The sequence below is a fragment of the Crocodylus siamensis genome, chromosome 1 (genome assembly GCF_052110815.1).
Source record: "Crocodylus siamensis isolate JL-2025a chromosome 1, ASM5211081v1, whole genome shotgun sequence".
In the NCBI taxonomy this organism is placed as follows: Eukaryota; Metazoa; Chordata; order Crocodylia; family Crocodylidae; genus Crocodylus; species Crocodylus siamensis.
The window spans coordinates 427,168,157-427,188,047 of record NC_143395.1 but is presented as its reverse complement, the minus strand read 5'-3'; the positions used below and the strand labels follow the sequence as shown (position 1 = coordinate 427,188,047).

General features: G+C 54.0%; 1 protein-coding gene across 2 annotated transcripts in view; it reads right to left on the bottom strand.

The window, feature by feature from the left end:
• ZNF512 (zinc finger protein 512) overlaps nucleotides 1–19,704 on the bottom strand; it is a 35,469-nt gene extending 15,765 nt beyond the window's left edge. For both annotated transcript variants that reach the window (XM_090031256.1, XM_090031257.1), the window contains exons 1-6: nucleotides 19,613–19,704; nucleotides 11,666–11,724; nucleotides 10,366–10,574; nucleotides 9,554–9,691; nucleotides 2,546–2,632; nucleotides 1,301–1,425 (exon numbers count right to left, since the gene is read on the bottom strand). In XM_090031256.1, coding sequence (XP_089887382.1) covers nucleotides 1,301–1,425; nucleotides 2,546–2,632; nucleotides 9,554–9,691; nucleotides 10,366–10,574; nucleotides 11,666–11,724; nucleotides 19,613–19,630 — 636 coding nt within the window. In that variant the 5' untranslated portion in view covers nucleotides 19,631–19,704. The remainder of the gene's footprint in view (nucleotides 1–1,300; nucleotides 1,426–2,545; nucleotides 2,633–9,553; nucleotides 9,692–10,365; nucleotides 10,575–11,665; nucleotides 11,725–19,612) is intronic.
• Between the last annotated feature and the right edge of the window lie 187 nt (nucleotides 19,705–19,891).

The window sequence follows — 19,891 nt, the reverse complement described above, 5'->3', positions numbered from 1 at the left end:
TTCACCAAACACATCAAGGAAAGCCAGAATGTAGTAGAGGATGCTTTGTCACGAAAAGATTCTGGGTAACAGGTCAGAGAGACACAGGCCTACCCCAGAGCACCTTGGCACTTGGACGCCCCAACCTTTTCAGATGCTTTGTGTGTATGGTTGTAATAGCCAGTGTGTTGTTGTATGGTTTCTCTTTGGGTATTGAAGTGAACCTTTCCAGACAAAAACACGCCCATACCCACAGCTGTGTAAAACTATGGGTCCGGGCTTTCGGGGGGGGTGGGGGGGAGGGAGGAAGGTGTGAAAGAACTCCATCCCAGCCTCCTCTTTTTCTGTTTTTTTCCCTTCCTTCTTCCTTTCTCTTTGTCCTCTCACCCGTCTGTCAATCTGGTTGACCTGGGTTACTGCATATATGCAGGTACAAAGGAGGGCACTTGACCCCCTATGGTTTGAGCTCTGACCTCATGACCTGGGGCAGGGGTTTGAGTCTTGGTCAAGGAGTGATGCTTTTCAAATTGGTTGGTCAGCATAAAACAACCACAGGCCTTGACGGGAGCTAGCAGGTGAGGTCAAGGAGAGTGCTATTTAAGAGAGACGATCTTGAGGAGGAGTAGAGACATGTCGGGACTTTTACACAGCAAACTGAACATCTCCAATCCTCACTCGCTTCTGGCATGCTGAAGTGAGTAAATTACCAAAAACTGGTAATTTTGCTCTGGGTATTCTTTTGATACTTCTCTGACTCCTACCCCTCCCAAAGCCTACTCTCGCTACCCAATAAGACTATCTGCTATAACAAGCTTTGTGGTATGCTTGAGACGGAATGGGCATGCCTTTGTATCCCCTTGGCTCAGCTGACTAAGGGAGGCTACTTTCTGTGCTTCAGGTTAAAGGAAGCACTCCAAGATCTTGCAGGGGGTCAAGCACACTCCAGGTCTACAAGGTCTGTGCACCCCTGGGGGCACAGGGCCCAGGCAAGAACCAGACCCCAGGTGGTGTTGGCAGTTACTCCAGACTTGCAGGTGTGCCCCAGGAAGGGGGTCGGCCAGTCGTAGGCGCCACAGGGGAGACTCTTGGAGCTTGGTATGTGGTCAGGCGCATTAAGGTGCGTGGCTCAGCACAGAAGAGCCCCCTGCTGGCCCGCCACAAGGACCTCCCCTTAATGAAGAGACCTTGCTCCTGGTGATGCAACACAGACAGAGCACGGTACCAGGAAGGCTCTGGCTCGTGAACCCCCTCCTCCTACAGATAATTCAGCTACGAATCTGGGAAAAAAAAGAATGGAGAACGATGCTGGTCTCCCTCTCACCTGGCTGCAATTTGCCATGTGCTTCTTCAGCCCCTCCACAGTCTTCCTCACCACAACTTTGCAGGTCGGGCAGGTGATACGGCCCTTATCGAGGATCTCCAGGTGCCACTGGTCCTCCCTGCTTCCTGCCAGGGCACAGAATTACAGGCAGCCAATGCTGTCGCTTCAGGCTGCAGAACGAGCCCAGGCAGAGACTTCTGTCCCCAAGCCTGCACCTGACTGGCGGGACTTTTCTACTTGTTTGGCTAAAAAGTTTTCTCTCTCTCCGGGGCTGTTCTTACACTTGTTAAAGGTGCAGCCATGCTATTGCAGGGCCCACTCCCCATCCTACTGCCTGCATCTTTGGGGTTTCACTGCAAGTAAATCAGGAGCTGCTCTAGCAGCCTGCATGCCTCGCAAGCAGAGAACCCCCAGGGTCCACTGAACACACAGAAATCTCAGCTGCAGAGAGGTCAAGAGCCTGAGGTGGGTTCAGAGAACAAAAGCACTTCAGCAGGTGAAGCAGCTCTGGCTGCAGTCTGCCCAAAAGGTGTAATGAACAGGCAGGAGCTCTAGCAGAGCTGTTTCCAAGGAACCCTTCATTAAACCAGAGGCCCTTTGGAGAGGGGCTGGGAGACGAGTATCTGCTGCATGCCTGGCATTTGCACTGGTGCTCCACTGCCCATACCAAAGCTGACTGCCACATGCGCCCACATCCTACAGGGCTGGCATTCCTCTTGGGATAGGGAAAGGAGGGGCTGCTTGACCCTGTACCAGGCTGTGGGAAGAGGTGAACTCGCCTATGCAGCAGAATAGTTTCTGACCGACTTCTGGACTGAACCCAGCTGGGTGGATTTCACCCACCCAAGGGACAACTCCCTCCTGGGACACCATCACAGACACAGGAGCAGTGCCAAGTTGTTCCTTCTGGTCCTCTGCGTGCTAGAAAGGGGATGGTGACAAGAGGAAGCAGTGCAGCACACCACAGTACTAGCAAGCACTAGGAGGTCAGCATGCGGTGCCAGGCTCCCAGAGACACGAGCTTCCCTCTCCGCCCAACAACAAAGGGAACAAGGGCATCAGTGGGGGAATTTGTGGCTCCTTCTCGTCCCATGGGCTGTCTGTAAGTTGCTCTGACCTCTCCGGGTAACAGCAGCAACAATGGAAATGCTGAGGGGGCTTCCTGGTACCCAGGAGCAAGTCCAGAGAACTGCCATCACCTCTTACCTGTCGCAAATGCCCCATGCAGCTGCTGCGCCACCTTACCTGCCTCGTAGCTCGGGGGATCTTTCTGTACATAGCGCCCTTTCGCTTTTGGAGTCTGCTGTGCCCAAGTTCGATGCTTCTTCCTGGCTATAAGGGAAACAAGAAAAGGTGTGAGACTGGATTCTGCAGGCCTCCAGGCACAGGAAGCCAAGTTCAAAAGAAGGGGTTGCCCTCAAAGGGGAAGGACCACAAGAACGAGCTTCTCTACTGGGAAGACAGAAGTTTATTCAGAGCCCTAAAATGGTCACCCACTAGCTCAGCTAATCAGAAACGGTGCAGGGTGCTGAGAACACAAATGGTCTAGAAAGCCCTGCTGCCCTGAAGGGCCTCTAGCACGTGACACAAGACATGGAGTACAATGGCAGAGAGATTCCTCTAAATCTTCTGTTTTCAGTTCCTCCAGGTCAGAGCCAGGAACACACAGGCAGTGCAGCCCGAGACCACAGCCCCTGGGATGGGACATGCAATCTCTCAGGCACCTGAGTCTAAATCCACCCCGCCCTTCAGACCAGCACTCTGAACTGCCCCCAGCAGCAAGCAGGGAGCTGCCCCACAGCCCGGATGATCACAAAAGATTCCTTTACTCAAGAACTGATACAACACCTGGAGAAACTGCCCTGGGCAGCCCCAAACAGATCACAGTGCTGTAATTGCGAGCTTCAGAATCATAGAGAAGTGAGGCCAGAAGGGACCCCAGAAGTCACCTCCAGTACAACCCTTCCCTGAGGCAAGATCAGCCCTGTCCAAACCAGCCTAGACAAACCCTGTGTCTGACCTTGGAGCAACATGACACAGTCACCCTTGACACAGCCCCAGGCATCATCCCTGCCCCTGCAAAACAGGGGAGCTACAGCCACCAACATACTGCTGCTGCCAGGAGGGGCGTTCATGAATGCTCCAGAGACCCCAGCCAGAGGCCGTGCCCCTGCTGCAGATGAATGCAAATCCCCCCAGTCTGCACCAGTCTAAGCAGGGGGGAAATCCTTTCTTTCCCCCAACGCAATGTTGGTCTAAGCCTGAGTGCAGGGGCAAAATCCTCTAGCCAGGACCCTGTGGGGTTGGTGCCAATGCTTTTGCTGGGACAACCCAGTCCCCATCCCCATCCTGGGCTGCAGCCAGCACCCAGCGCCTCTGGGGGAGGCTTAAAAACACTGACGTGTAGCAAAAAAAAAACACCCCCCCCCCCAAAAAAAAAAAAACTCCTCAGGGTGGAGAAGAATCAGAGGGGAACTGCTCTGGCAGTAACGTAATTCAATTTGTCCAGTTCAGAAAAGTGCCTGCACTGAACATGCAGGTATCTGGCATGCATCCACTGATGCATCTCAAGCAAAACCATGGACATCATCCTCCTACTTTACTCAGCATTAGTGAAGCCGTAGCTGGAATACCGCATCCAGTTTTGGGCCCCCCACTTCAGGAGGGATGTGGATAAGCTTGAGAGTCCAAAGGAGAGCCAACCATTTAGCACAAGCTAAATCTATTCCAACACGAAGGAAAGGCAGCAAGAAGGCACAGCAGCCCTCCTGGCTCTCCAGGGACCTAGCGGACCTCCTGCGGCTAAAAAGGAAAGCCTACAAAGGATGGAGGACGGGATTCACCTCCAAGGAGGATTACTCCGCGCTGGTCCGGTCCTGCAGGGACCAAACCAGGAAAGCCAAGGCTGCAACTGAACTCCAACTAGCTTCAGGCATCAAGGACAACAAAAAGTCCTTTTTCAGATATGTGGGGAGCCGGAGGAAAAGCAAGGGCAATGTTGGACCCCTGCTAAAACAGATGGGGCAACTGACAACTGACGCCCAGGAAAAAGCCAACCTATTAAATAGGTACTTTGCGTCAGTCTTTCATCAGTCACACGGGACGCCCATGCCTGCTATGGGACAGGGAAATCTGGGTGAGGGGGATCCCCTACCCTCCATCAATGTTGACCTCGTGAAGGAACATCTTGAGAAGCTGGATACCTTCCAGTCAGCTGGCCCTGACAACCTGCACCCCAGGGTACTCAAGGAGCTGGCGAGCGTCATAGCCCAGCCCCTGGCACAGGTCTTTGAAAACTCCTGGCGCTCTGGTGTCGTGCCCGAAGACTGGAAGAAGGCCAATGTGGTGCCGATCTTCAAGAAAGGGAGGAGAGTGGATCCGGCTAACTACAGGCCCATTAGCGTGACTTCTATCCTGGGGAAGATCTTAGAAAAGTTTATTAAGGAGGCCATCCTTGAGGGACTGGCCCAGGCTAACATCCTAAGGGATAGCCAGCACGGGTTTGTTGCAGGTAGGTCTTGTTTGACCAATCTCATTTCCTTCTATGACCAGGTGACCTATCACCTGGACGAGGGAGAAGAGATTGATGTCATATATCTTGACTTCAAAAAAGCTTTTGATCTCGTATCCCATGATCACCTCTTGGCCAAACTGCCCAGTTGTGGCCTTGGCTCCACCACTATCTGCTGGCTGGGAAATTGGCTTCGTGGTCGGACCCAGAGGGTTGTGATTGATGGCAGTCACTCATCGTGGTGCCCTGTGACCAGTGGGGTCCCTCAAGGCTCTGTCCTGGGACCCATACTGTTCAACATCTTCATTAACGATGTGGACGTTGGAGTCAGGAGTGGACTGGCCAAGTTCGCCGATGACACCAAACTCTGGGGCAAAGCATCCATGCCAGAAGATAGGTGGGTGATCCAGGCTGACCTGGACAAGCTCAGCAAATGGGCAGACGAGAACCTCATGGTGTTTAACACCGATAAATGCAAGGTTCTCCACCTTGGGAGGAAAAACCTGCAGCATCCTTATAGGCTCGGCAGTGCTACGTTGGTTAGCACTACAGAAGAAAGAGACTTGGGGGTCATCATTGACCACAAGATGAACATGAGCCTGCAATGCGATGCTGCAGCTAGTAAAGCGACCAAAATGCTGGCGTGCATCCATAGATGCTTCTCGAGCAAATCCCGGGATGTCATTCTCCCCTTGTACTCAGCCTTGGTGAGGCCGCAGCTGGAGTACTGCGTCCAGTTTTGGGCTCCACAATTCAAAAAGGATGTGGAGAAGCTTGAGAGAGTCCAGAGGAGAGCCACGCGCATGATCAGAGGTCAGGAAAACAGACCTTACGATGACAGGCTGAGAGCCATGGGACTCTTTAGCCTGGAAAAGCGCAGGCTCAGGGGTGATCTGATGGCCACCTATAAGTTTATCAGGGGTGACCACCAGGATCTGGGGGAACGTCTGTTCACCAGAGCGCCCCAAGGGATGACGAGGTCGAACGGTCACAAACTCCTGCAAGACCGTTTCAGGCTGGACATAAGGAAGAATTTCTTTACTGTCCGAGCCCCCAAGGTCTGGAACAGTCTGCCAGCGGAGGTGGTTCAAGCACCTCCATTGAACACCTTCAAGAGCAAATTGGATGCTTATCTTGCTGGGATCCTATGACCCCAGCTGACTTCCTGCCCTTTGGGCAGGGGGCTGGACTTGATGATCTCCCGAGGTCCCTTCCAGCCCTGATGTCTATGAAATCTGTGAAATCTGATTAAAGGCCAAAAGAGCAAGCCTTACCAGGAGAGGCTGAGGGACATGGAACTCTGCAGCCTGGCAAAGAGAACGCTCAGAGGGACTTGGTGGCTGCCTATAAGTATATAAGGGGGCATCAGGATAGTTTCATAGTTTGTAGGGTCAGAAGGGGCCCGAGTAGTTCATCAACTCCGACCCCCTGCCATGGCAGGAAAGATTACTGGGGTCTAATGACACCAGCAAGGTGTTCATCTAACCTCCTCTTAAAGACCCCCAGGGTAGGAGCCTGCACCACTTCGCTTGGAAGTTGGTTCCAGATCCTAGCCACCCTGACCGTGAAGTAGCGCCTCCTGATATCTAACCTGAATCTATCCTCTGCCAGCTTGCGACTGTTATTTCTTGTCACTCCTGGGAGTGCTTGGGGGAACAGGGACTCCCCCAGTGCCTGCTGGTACCCCTTGACTAGTCTGTAAATGGCCACTAGATAACCCCTCAGCCTTCTCTTGTGGAAGCTGAACAGGTTCAGGTCCCATAACCTCTCCTCGTAGGGCCTGGTCTGTTGTCCCCTGACCATGCGAGTGGCCCTCCTCTGGACCCTCTCCATGCTGTCCACATCCCTCCTGAAGTGGGGCGCACAGAACTGGATGCAGTACTCCAGCTGCGGCCTGACCAGTGCTGCATAGAGGGGGAGGATCACCTCCTTGGACCTGCTTGAGATGCATCTTTGGATGTATGACAAGGTGCGGTTGGCCTTCCTGACCGCGTCCCCACACTGTCGGCCCATGTTCATTTTGGCATCAATGACTTCAAGATCCTTTTCTGCCTTTGCACTGACAAGAAGTGAGTTACCCAGCATGTAGGATCTGGGAGGATAGTTGTTCACCAGGGCTCCCCAAGAGATACTAGGTCTAATTGCCACAAATTTCTAGAAGGCTGATTCAGACTCATAGTTTCATAGTAGCTAGGGTCAGGAGGGACCTGAACAGATCATCTTGCCTGACCCCCTGCCACAGGCAGGAATGAATGCTGGGTTCACAAGACTCCAGACAGGTGATCATCCAACCTCCTCTTGAATTTGCCCTAGGTAGGAGCGAGGACCACTTCTCTGGGAAACTGGTTCCAGATTTTGGACACCCTAACTGTAAAATATAGCCTTCTAATCTCTAACCTAAACCTGTTCTCCATCAACTTATTACCATTGTTCCTCGTCACCCCAGGCGGTGCTGGGGAGAAAAGGGCTCTACCTGTTTGCTGTTGATCTCCCCTGAGGAGTTTGTAGGCAGCAACCAGGTCCTCCCTCAGCCTCCTCTTGCTGAAGCTGAACAGGTTCAGGTCCCTCAGTCTCTTCTCGTAGGGCCTGTCCTGCTGCCCTCTCACCAAGCAGGTGACCCTCCTCTGAAACCTCTCCAGGCTGGCCACATCCCTCTTGAAGTGCAGTGCCCAGTACTGGACGCAGTACGCTAACTGCAGCCTGACCAAAGTTGCATAGAGGGGGAGTATCACCTCTCTGGACTGGCTTGAGATGCATCTTTGGATGCATGACAAGTTATGGCTGGCCTTGCTGGCTGCAGTCTGGCATTGGCAGCTCATGTTCATCCTGGAGTCAATAATGAGTCCAAGATCCCTTTCTGCCTCCGTGCATTCAAGAGGGGGGCTCCCCAGCCTGTATGTATGCTATGGATTCCTTCTCCCAAGGTGCAGCACCCTGCATTTGTCTATGTTGAACCACATCCTATTCTCATCTGCCCACTTTTGTAGTCTGTCTAAATCTATTTGCAGCCTCTCTCTCCCTTCAAGTGTGTCCACCTCGCCCCACATCTTAGTGTCATCAGCAAACTTGGACAGCTGCTTTCCACCCCCTCGTCCAAGTCACTGATGAAGATGTTAAACAGTGCAGACCTGAGGACTGAGCCCTGGGTACCCCACCGCTCACATCTTGTCAGGTTAAGTACAACCAGTCCACCACTACTCTCTGGGTGCACCCCATCAGCCAATTTTTTACCCATCCAGCTGTGTAGGCATCAATGCCACAGTCGCTTACTTTATTGATGAGGATGGGGTAAGAGACAGTGTCAAAGGCCTTCTTAAAGTCTAGAAAGACTACATCCACAGGGACACCATCATCCAAGGATTTAGTCACCTGGTCATAAAAGGCAACCAGGTTGGTCAGGCAGGACCTGCCTTTGATGAACCCATGCTGGTTGCCCCTGAGCATGATCTCCCCTGCTGCCCCCCACAGATGTGATCCTTGATGATTCTCTCCAAGATCTTCCCGAGCACTGAGGTGAGGCTCACAGGCCTATAGTTACCTGGGTCCTCCCTTTCTTGAAAATTAGGATCACATTAGGATCACAGTTTCCAATCCCCCGACACCTGGCCAGATGACCACAAATCCTCATACAGCCAGGCCAAAGGCTCCACAATGACCCCTGCCAGGTCCCTCAACACCCTTGGGTGGAGGGCATCTGGACCCACAGATTTAAAAATGTCTAGCCCTTCCAGAAGACCCCTAACTACATCTGCACTGACTGAAGGCCTGACAGAGCTATCCCCAAGATTGTTCCGATTGACTCGATAGAAGAAAAAACTTCTTCACAGTTCGAGTGCCCAAGGTCTAGAACAGAATCCCCGCAAGGTGGTGCAAGCACCTACCCTGGACTCATTCAAAAGGCATTTGAATGTTTATCCTGCTGGCATCATTTGATCCCTGCAGACTTCCTGCCTCTGGCAGGGGGGCTGGACTCAATCTCACAAGGTCCCTTCCAGCACCTAATGTCTATGAAATCTTCAAGAGATGGGATTCCTAGCTGGGGCTGGATTCCAAGACTACAAAAACAAGCACCCCTTTCAGTGTAGAACCAGAGCAGAGCACAACAAAAGCTCTGTCCCAGCTCCATGGGCAGCTGGGACAAGGCCCTGAATGAATATTTCCTGCGGTCACTTACTGGGCAGCGCACGAGAGCAGCTGTCACTCAGCACTTGGGAGAAATGCTAGTTTCTTACAAAATTCTATCTCCCAGAAAACAGGCTGGCCTAGGAAAATACCAACCAGGTTGGGAATGTGTAGACCAAGTTTTAGCTCCCCTCTTCCTTTCAAATAGACACATGCTAGCACAAAGCCACATGCCCCTGCCTGGGGAGACAGGCAAGAGCTTGGGCATGAGGCCAGTGCTTGATGCTGAAAACAGAGTCTGGGTGGCTGCTCAGGAAGCCTGTGGTTGACTCAAGCCAGAAGCCAGGTCCTGGCCCAGTGCCTCAGCCTCCCAGTCCAACAGGCTCGGTTTCAACTGCACAGGAAACAGTGGTTTAGAGCCATTTACAGCACCCCTCCCCACTCCACACCATGCCTCAGAGAACAGGCAGCTGCATCCAGTGCCTAGCTTGGAGTCAGGAAGCTCAGCGGGGCCACTAGGGCACCAAAGGGGGCTGCAGGCACCTGTTCGGCCCTGGCAGGCAGCAAGACAGCAGCGCACACAGGCCCAGAGCTGGGCATTGTGATGGGGCTTCAATTACCAGGAACTTTCTGCTTCTTCCTGGGAGCTCCTTCAGAGTCCTCATCCTCATCTTCCTCGTGCTCCGGTTTCCTCTTCTCTTTAGAGGGGGTTTCTCCAGGCTCTGGTTTCCTCTTCTCTTTAGAGAGGGTTTCTCCATCTGGCGAGAGCGAATGAAGACAGGGATGAAGACAGCACACCTTCCTGGTGCCGCCTGGGGTCCAGCTGCTGCCTCAGCTTCTCCTCTCCAGTGCTTCACAAGGAGCTAGCCACCAGCACCCAACGTCAACTCCCCACCCCTGTCCCCAAAGTCCCTGGCCAGGCCCAGGCTACTCCTGCTCCTGCTCCTAACTCCATGTTTACAACAGTCCATAGAAGCCCCTGCTCACCCTGGCATTTCCTGGCTGCTGCTCCTGCCGCTGGCAGTTATGCTAACCCCAGTGCCTGCTTCACACTCTGCCTGCTGTACTCGGGCACCATGAAGACAGCAGCTGCCTTTTGTACACTGCAATGTGGGGCCTTCAATGCAGTCTAGGTCAAATGATCTGTGCAAAGCACTGTCCTGAAACCCCTTAAACAGATCACTCCATCCCACCACAAAGCAGGGCCAGCCACAGGGCCACTGATTCTAAAAACTGATCATCCATCCAAACCTGCCCAAAGCAGGTGACAATTCTCCTCATCAGCTTCTTCCATGGAGGGGCTTCTCTCTCCCCAGTACCCAAACTGTGTTACTGTGCCCAGTCTGCACCTGCCCCTGAGAGCCAAGCCTGCTGGGCAGGCAAAACCCTGCAAGGAAGCGCCGCTTTGCCCAGCATCCCAAAAGCCAGGTACCTTTCTTCTCAGAGGACTTGTTACCAGCTATTTTTATCCTTCTCATTTCCACCCAGCAAGTGGATCTGGGAACAGGCTCCTTGGTCCCTGGCTCCGAGTCCCCATTCACTTGCCCCTTGGAAGAAGTGGAGGAAGAGTCACTGCAGGGCTCATCGTAGTTACTGTTTGACTCTAGGACGCTGGCTTCAAACTCCTCCAACTGCTTGGACCTAGAAAAGAACAGAGCATCCTAGAGACACTGGCCAAAACTGCTCCAGACCCTGGGAACAGGTCCCCAGCAGAGAGCAGTGCTCTCATCTTCCCTAAGGCAGCCACGGCTCTGTCCGCCCTTTGCGGGCAGGCATGCAGGGCAGCCACACAAGGGCAACAAAAAGAAATCCCAGACAGTCTCAGCCTTTAAGCAATCCAATCAGGAGCAGACTTCACAGTTTGCTGCAGCTCAAAGCTCTTCAGAGCACAAGATTCAGCTAAGTCTGGTTCTCAGTGCAGAACACAAGGCTCCTCTGGGGTCCCATAGTGCACAATGGACATGCTTTCCAACCAGCACTAGGCTGATGTCCCTTCAAACCCCCAGGTCCAGATTCAGAACTGATTCAGCAGCAACCCTGCTGGGTACTCCTGCCAGAGACCACTGCATGGCAGGGCTCTAGAGAGCATGTTATAACCAGAAGGGCTCCCCCACATAACCAGCCAGCCTGATGATTCAGCACGGCCACCAATGCCAAGAGGAGCATGAAGGGAAGACTTGCTGCTTGGGGGTTTAATCTAAAAAACGTCACTTAGAAACTATCAGAGGATCACAGAGAAGTCGAGCTGGGGGCCACCTCAAGTCCAGCCCCTGCTCAAGGCAAGACCATCCATGTCTAAACCAGCCCAGCCATGTATCGTCTAACTGCTCTTGGCAATTTCCAAGGGCAAAGATTCTGAGGCCTCTCTAGGCAGCCTGTCCCAGTGTTGAACCCCTATCACAGTGAGAGAATTTGCCCTCATCTCCAAACTAAATTTCCCTGGATGCAGTTGGAGACATTGCTTCTGGCTCTGTCCTCTACTGGCATAAGGAAGGACAGGCTGTCTTTAGAGAAATGAAAGCTTGCACTTCGCAGAGTCGCACAAAGCAGTGCTGGTGTGGTCTGGTGAGTCCCTGTGAACTGGCTCAGATCTGACTCCAGGGAAACCATGGAAAATGTTCATGGCCTCAGAGATGAGGCCATCACAGAGAGGCCTGGACAGAACTCACTAGCAAGAATGCCTCAACTTGCTCCTGGTTTTTAGTCAGACTATACAAGAAACGTTCACTTACTTTTTGTTTCCCAGCGTTCTTTTGCTCTTCTGTTGCCTGTGCGGCATCGGTCTGCTCCTCTGGGAAAGCAGAGATGGAACAGGTCAGGGGAGCACCCTAAAGACTGGTTTTGTCCAACATAGTTTTCTCCCCTCCACCCCTGGCAGTTCACAGAATAAACTGCACTTTGCTAATTGCCGTCTTATCACTTGGAAGGGAAAACGTTGTCCTCTGCAATGACGATGTGAAGCTGAGCCCTCTGCCCAGAAAATCGTGGCAGGGATCAGCCTTTGCCCCTTGAAAACCCCCACCCTCCTTGCAGTGGCACATGCACCAAGAATCACTCATGTTGCCCTGCTTCAAACATTTTTCTACTAGTCTTGACAGCCATCTCCTGTTATCACCATCAGAGTCCCTTGCATGCCCGCACCCCAATCCCTACTAGGCCTCTCAATCTCCAGGTCTCTGGCTGTCTGTTCCTCCCTGAGTCACGCATCCCTAGTATGAAACATAGGAGCTTCCCAGGAAACCATCCTGGGCAGGCCAGGTGCTACACGTTCCCGAGGCAGAATCATGATCCTATTTGCTCATCCCGTTGACATCACCCAGAGAATCACTTATCACCTTCCTCCCCACAGAAAACCATTTATCGCCATCTCTCTCGCACTACCCAGACTGACTTCAAATCCACAGGGTCTTCCTCCAGGTTCTGGGCCTGCAGACCCCATATGGGCCATCCTAAGCCAGCGAGACAGCTGCTCCCTTGAGGCAGTCCAATGCTGAAGATGAGGCTGGTACAGTGGCGTGAAATGCTGCATCAAGCGCCCCCCCAAATCTAGCACCTAGAGAAGGGAGGGCAGGCCCAGGAGACAGAACAGCTAAGGCCCAGGATGAGACAAAAAGGTCTGCTGGGGACTAGAAACTGGCCAATAAAACAACAGGAGGGATAAAGGGTCTGACTTAATTGCAAAAGATTAAAAGCAGGTGCCAGAAAGCACCTTTGCCAGGACAGGGCCTAGTTAGGGCATTATGTGGGAGACTCAGCTGAGAGATGGCAACATTTGCAGGTGACAAGCATTTAGACAGCTCAGAGCTGGAGGAGATGCTAAGAAACTTCTGAGGACCCAACAACACTAAAGGGCAAAAGCAAGGAAATATACGTTCACAAAGAATCCTCACTCGTAACATGGCACCAGCTTTTACACTGACCATAAAACTCAGGAGTTCAGGGCACACAGACCAGCATCAGTCAAAACAGCAAGCAAAATGAAGCCACATCTGGAGTCCTGTGTCCAGTTGTGGCCCCCCACTACACAAAGGATGTGGACATCTCATTAAGAAACTAGGGGGCTGTGGTGTAGACACCCACACAGTCAAATGGGTCGCCAACTGGCTGGAGGGCCGCACCCAGAGGGTGGTGGTGGATGGGTCCTTCTCAACCTGGAAGGACGTGGGCAGTGGGGTCCCGCAGGGCTTGGTCCTCGGGCCCGCACTGTTCAACATCTTCATCAGTGATTTGGATGAGGGGGTAAAAAGCACCCTGTTCAAATTTGCTGATGACACTAAGATGGCGGGGGATGTGGGCACACTAGAAGGAAGCAACAGGCTACAATCAGACCTAGACAGGTTACATGGGTGGGCGGATGAGAATAGGATGGGATTCAGCACAGACAAGTGCAAGGTGATGCACCTGGGGAGGAACAACCGGCACCATACCTACAGGTTAGGGAACTCCCCTCTTGTTAGCACGGAGGCGGAAAAGGATCTTGGAGTCATAACTGACTACAAGATGAACATGGGCCGGCAGTGTGGGAAGGCAGTTAGGAAGGCCAACCGCACCTTGGCATGCATCCACAGATGCATCTGGAGCAGGTCCAAAGAGGTGATCCTCCCCCTCTATGTGACACTGGTCAGGCCGCAGTTGGAGTACTGCATCCAGTTCTGGGTGCCACACTTCAAGAGGGATGTGGACAGCATGGAGAGGGTCCAGAGGAGGCCACTCGCATGAGCAGGGGGCAGCAGGGCAGGCCCTATGAGGAGAGGTTACGGGACCTGAACCTGTTCAGCCTCCACAAGAGAAGGCTGAGGGGCGATCTAGTGGCCTGTTATAAACTAGTCAGGGGGGATAAGCAGGCATTGGGGGAGTCACTGTTCCCCCGAGCACCGCCAGGAGTGACCAGGAATAACGGTCACAAGCTGGCAGAGGGGAGGTTTAGGGTAGATATCAGGAGGCGCTACTTCACGGTCAGGGCGGCTAGGGTCTGGAACCAGCTTCCAAGAGAAGTGGTGCAGGCTCCTACCCTGGGGGTTAAGAGGAGGTTAGATGAACACATTGCTGGGGTCGTTTGACCCCAGTACTCTTTCCTGCCATGGCAGGGGGTCGGACTAGATGATCTGCTCAGGTCCCTTCTGACCCTCTACTTCTAAGTTGGCGGACCTCCTCCGGCGGGCTTTAAACTAGGCTCGTCGGGGGAAGGGGAAGATGAGGGCGGAGGAAACATCAGACTGCCAGACCAAACAGCACCCACAACTACAGCCCAGCCCAGACCAACGAGCAAAGCGAACAAGCAGGTAAGAGAGAGGGGCCAGGGTAACGCTGGGACTAGGGGGTCAGTACACACACCCACAGGAGGCCTCAAATGCCTCTACACAAACGCTCGGAGTATGGGCAACAAGCAGGAGGAACTCACCCTCCTGCTAGCTGACACCAGCCCGGACATAGTGGGAATTACGGAAACGTGGTGGGATGAAACGCATGACTGGGCGGTCAATGTCAAGGGCTATAGGCTGTACAGGAGGGACAGGATAGGAAAGAGACGTGGGGGCATGGCGCTCTATATTAAGGAGGAATACACATCCCCGTTAATTAGCAAGGAGCCAGGAGAGGGGCACTCTGAAGTGCTCTGGGTTAGAGTACAAGGCAGTCGAGGGGAAAGGGACTTAATGGTGGGAGTCTACTACAGACCTCCCAACCAGGGAGAGGAGCTTGACCAGGAATTCTTGGGTCAGCTCACAGAGGTAGTGAAGGCTAAGGATGTGGTAGTCATGGGGGACCTGAATTTCCCGGACATCTGCTGGGAAGAACAGTCAGCCCGGTCTGACCGCTCACGTCGGTTCTTGGCCAGAGTGCAGGACCTCCATCTAACCCAGGATGCGCGCAGCCCCACCGGGGGGACGCCTTGTTGGACCTAGTGCTGGCCACGGCTGATGACCTGGTGAGGGGGCTGCGGGTGCTTGACCACCTGGGGACAGTGATCATCGCCTGCTGAGATTCACCATCCAGCGCAAGGTGGCAAAGGCATGCAGTAAGGCAGCGGCCCTAGATTTTACGAGGGCAGACTTCAACGAGCTAAGGAGGATAGTTGGAGAAGCGCTGAGGTCCTGGAGGGGAGGGGAGCCGAGCCAGGTGTCCAAGGAGAGTGGTCGCTCCTTAAGGAGATGATCCTCCAAGCCCAAAGGAAGGTAATCCCAACAAGGATCAAAGGGATTAGGAGAGCACACAAGCCTCCGTGGCTCACCAAAAGCATCCGGGAATGTCTCCTTGCTAAAAACGAGGCTTACACCCAATGGAAGGAAGGGGTCATCACCAGGGAGGACTATTCTGTAGTTGCTCGGGGATGTAGGGGGGGTAGTTAGGAAGGCCAAGGCAGAGATGGAACTGGGGCTAGCTTCCCAGATTAAGGACAATAAGAAGTCCTTTTTTAAATACATAGGGGGTAAAAAGAAGGTCCCGGGTAATGTGGGGCCCTTGCAGGACGCCATGGGAAACTTGGTCTTCACACCAGATGGCAAAGCTAACATGTTTAATGATTTCTTTGCCTCCGTCTTCCTAAGTAGGGACCAGAACAGCCACCTCCCTGCTGGGCCCCCCCTCGGGCCCCAGGGGAGGCACACCTGGGCCACGGGTTAGCGAGGATTTAGTTAGGGAGCTTCTGGAGGGGTTGGACGTATTCAAGTCAGCCGGCCCGGATGATCTCCACCCTAGAGTTCTAAAGGAACTGGCCGAGGTCATTGCAAGTCCCCTGGCACAACTTTACGAGCACTCGTGGTGCTCTGGTGAGGTACTGGGGGACTGGAAGAGGGCTAACGTGGTCCCCACCTTCAAAAAAGGCAGGAAGGAGGACCCGGGAAACTATAGGCCGGTTAGTCTTACCTCGATCCTAGGCAAGCTGTTTGAGAAAATTATGCTGGCACACATCCAGGAGGGGCCAGCAGGGGACTGCATGCTTAGGGGCAACCAACATGGGTTCATCAGTGGCAGGTCCTGTCAGACCAACCTGGTGGCCTTTTACGATCAGATCACCAGATCATTAGATGCAGGGGTAGCAATGGACATCGTCTTCCTGGACTTCCGGAAGGCTTTTGACACTGTCTCTCACCCCATTCTCATTAAGAAACTGGGGGACTGTGGTGTAGACACCCACACAGTCAAATGGGTCGCCAACTGGCTGGTGGGCCGCACCCAGAGGGTGGTGGTGGATGGGTCCTTCTCAACCTGGAAGGACGTGGGCAGTGGGGGTCCCCAGGGCTCGGTACTTGGGCCCGCACTGTTCAACATCTTCATCAGCGATTTGGATGTGGGGGTAAAAAGCACCCTGTTCAAATTTGTTGACGACACTAAGATGTGGGGGGACATGGGCACACTGGAAGGATGCAACAGGCTACAATCAGACCTCGACAGGTTACAAGGGCGGGCGGACAAGAATAGGATGGGTTTCAACACAGACAAGTGCAAGGTGATGCACCTCGGGAGGAACAACCGGCACCATACCTACAGGTTAGGGAATTCCCCTCTTGTCAGCACGGAGGCGGAAAGGGATCAGGGGGTCATCACTGACTCCAAGATGAACATGGGCCGGCAGTGTGGGGAGGCAGTTAGGAAGGCCAACCGCACCTTGGCATGCATCCACAGATGCATCTCGAGCAGGTCCGAAGAGGTGATCCTCCCCCTCTATGCGGCACTGGTCAGGCCGCAGTTGGAGTACTGCATCCAGTTCTGGGTGCCACACTTCAAGAGGGATGTGGACAGCATGGAGAGGGTCCAGAGGAGGCCACTCGCATGGCCAGGGGACAGCAGGGCAGGCCCTATGAGGAGAGGCTGCGGGACCTGAACCTGTTCAGCCTCCACAAGAGAAGGCTGAGGGGGGATCTTGTGGCCTGTTATAAACTAGTCAGGGGGGGATCAGCAGGTATTGGGGGAGTCACTGTTCCCCCGAGCACCGCCAGGAGTGACCAGGAATAACGGTCACAAGCTGGCAGAGGGTAGGTTTAGGTTAGCTATCAGGAGGCGCTACTTCACAGTCAGGGCGGCTAGGGTCTGGAACCAGCTTCCAAGAGAAGTGGTGCAGGCTCCTACCCTGGGGGTGTTTAAGAGGAGGTTAGATTAACATCTTGCTGGGGTCATTTGACCCCAGTATTCTTTCTTGCCATGGCAGGGGATCAGACTAGATGATCTGCTCAGGTCCCTTCCGACCCCAGAAACTATGAAACATTGGAGAGAGTCCAGTAGAGGGCAACCAAAATGGCTGGCGAGCTGGGAGACATGACTTCTGAGGAGAGGCTGAGGGAACTGGGTTGATTTAGTATGGAGAAGAAAAGACTATGGAACTATTTGATAGCAGCCTCCAGCTCCCTGCAGGCAGGTTGTAAAGAGGATGGAGCTGGCTGTTCTCAGTGGGGGCATATGACAGGACAAGGAAGAATGGGCTCAAGCTACAGCAAGGGAGGTTTAGGTTGGATATTAGGAAAAACTCTCTCACAAGGAGTGTAGTAAAGCATAGGAACAGGCTGCCCAGAGAGGTGATGGGATCTCCATCCTTGGAGGTTTTTAAGACCTGGCTAGTCAAAGCTTGGGCTGGGATGATGTAGTTTGGGCTGGTCCCGCTTTGAGCAAGGGGTTGAACTAGATGTGACCTCCTGAGATCCTTCTTAGCCCTCATTGTCTGTGATTCCATGAAAATGCTGGGTTGCAGAAGGAACAGAGCAATGAACAATTAGAAGGCCTTTCTCTATGCCTGTGGTCCCTGCTCCTTGGAAATACACTGGTCTGTTCAGCAGAAGGGCTGAAACGTTGTTATAGCTACGAGGGTCCAGGAAATAGCAAGAAGCAGTGTTTCTTCTGGCAGTCTCTTATTTAAACAACAGTATAGTTGGGAGAGATGTTGGACAAACTGTCAGGCACCAAGCACCCTTCTCCACCCAGGTCTGGGAAAGAAGCAGACAGTCTAAGATAAATACTAGCTAAAACAATGGCTTGTGTGTAGCTCCACATATAAAGGAAGTCTACATTTCTGCTCCTTTCCCAGGCCTAACAAAGAGCACTTTGTGTCTGAAAGCATCTCCAACATCTCTCCAAATTGCACAGTTGGCTCAACAAAAGATATTATCACCACCAAAAAAAAGAAATCCTTGCTTCTTGCACGTTCTGTTCAGGTCATCCCGTCTCCAGAGAAGACGGCCAAGACCAGCAGGGGTTCAGAACTGGAAGACAGAAAGGAGCCTGGAAGAACTTCATTGTGAGAAGAGACTGACAACACCCAGGCTGTTTAGATCAGCAAAGCAGCAAGAGCAGCTCCGTGACATGACAGAAGATGCTGGCATGGGAGCCCACTCTCCTGAGCAATGTCATTGGCACCCGGTCCAGTTTTGGGGCTTTTTTGTGGACCTAACTGTGAGTGTCTCATACAGAATCTGGCCAATATATATTGGCCTGTGAGTCACAAGTCAGATCCACCAGATTCTTCTAGCCTTAATTTCCAGTGTCTGCAGACACAAAATGGAGAACAGCCCAGAGCAGGGATGCTCCAGCCCAGCTTGGGGAGATCACTACAGGTCTGGAAATCTGACAGCAGGGAGTGGCGACAACGTTGACTGCTGCACCCCCATGGGTCTCAGGGTAACCCTGTGCATTAGCAGGATCCGGGCATGCAGAGCTGGGCTGAGTGCCAGATCACATCTGTAGACCAACTTCACCAGGCTGGATCGCACCTGCAGACCAACCTCAGGCAGCCCGTGAGACCAGAGGCTCGGTTTAGAGCAGGAGGCTCAAGCTGCAGTCTGTGGACCCATGGTATCTGGCTCACAGAGCTTCCTACGGCCAGGGAAAATTGGCAGTGGGGGAGCAGTAACAATTCATACGGACACCCCCCGCTGCCAAACGCCCAAACCTCATGCATTGGGTTCACATCCCCTTCCTCCCCCTTGCCCCTAGATCGGGGCCAGACTGTATCCCCTCCCCCACACAAAGCCAGGTTTGGGCTGTGCCAAGCGCCCTCCCCCCACAGCCACACAGGGCCCTGCCACAATGACCCCAGGCCCTGAACTGGGACCACTGGCCAGATCTGGCCTGCGCAGACCCAGAACTGCCCCCTGCCCCAGTAGGCAAAAAGGCTGAGCACCGCTGGAGCGTTCAGAGACTTTATTTATAATAAACCTTTTCATCAAGGCAAGGAGACACCTACTGAGATTCAAACCTGAAAAAATTTGCCTTTCCAGGCTTGCCCGTGCCTGCCCCAACCTGCAGCGCCTGCTGGTGCCTGGGTCGAGCCCGGGAGCTCCCCCAACAGGAGAGAAAACTAGAGCATCCTGCTTGCTTCTGAAAGGACAAGGAGCGCCCCCGGGGGGACCAGGGGGGCACCCCGCTGAGGAGCCCCTGGAGGGGGGAGGGGCACACTGCTCAGGAACCCTGGGGGGGAGGGGGGAACTCCGAGGAGGGGGGGAAGAGGCACCCCGCTCAGGAGCCCCACGGGGGGGGAGGGGGCACCAGGCTCAGAAGTCCCATGGGGGGCACCCGCAGGAGGGGAGGGGAGGGGAGGGGAGGGGCACTCCGCTGAAGAGCCCCCCAGGGGCGATGGGGGGCCCCCGCTGAAGATCCCAGGAGGCCCGGCACGCTCCGCCCCCGTTCCCGCCCCTGCCCCAGCCCGGAGCCGCCGCGGGGGGGGCGGGCCGGGGGGGAACTCAGGGACTCACCGAGCGTCGCCTCTTCATGGCGCCCGCGTCCGCGCTGCCACGTCATCACCCCGCGACGAGCACCAAAAAAAAAAAAAAGGCGCGCAAGAGGCCCGGCGCGCGGCGCACGTCATCGCGCGGCACCACCCCCCGCCACCACAAAGACGCCGGGATGGCGTCAGACAAGTCACTTCCGACAGGACCATAGAGATTGGCCCGCCGCTTCCTACAGCGGCCGCCGAGGATTGGCTCCCGGGATTCGTGACGCGACTACACGGCGCCAGCACTGGGCGGGCCCAG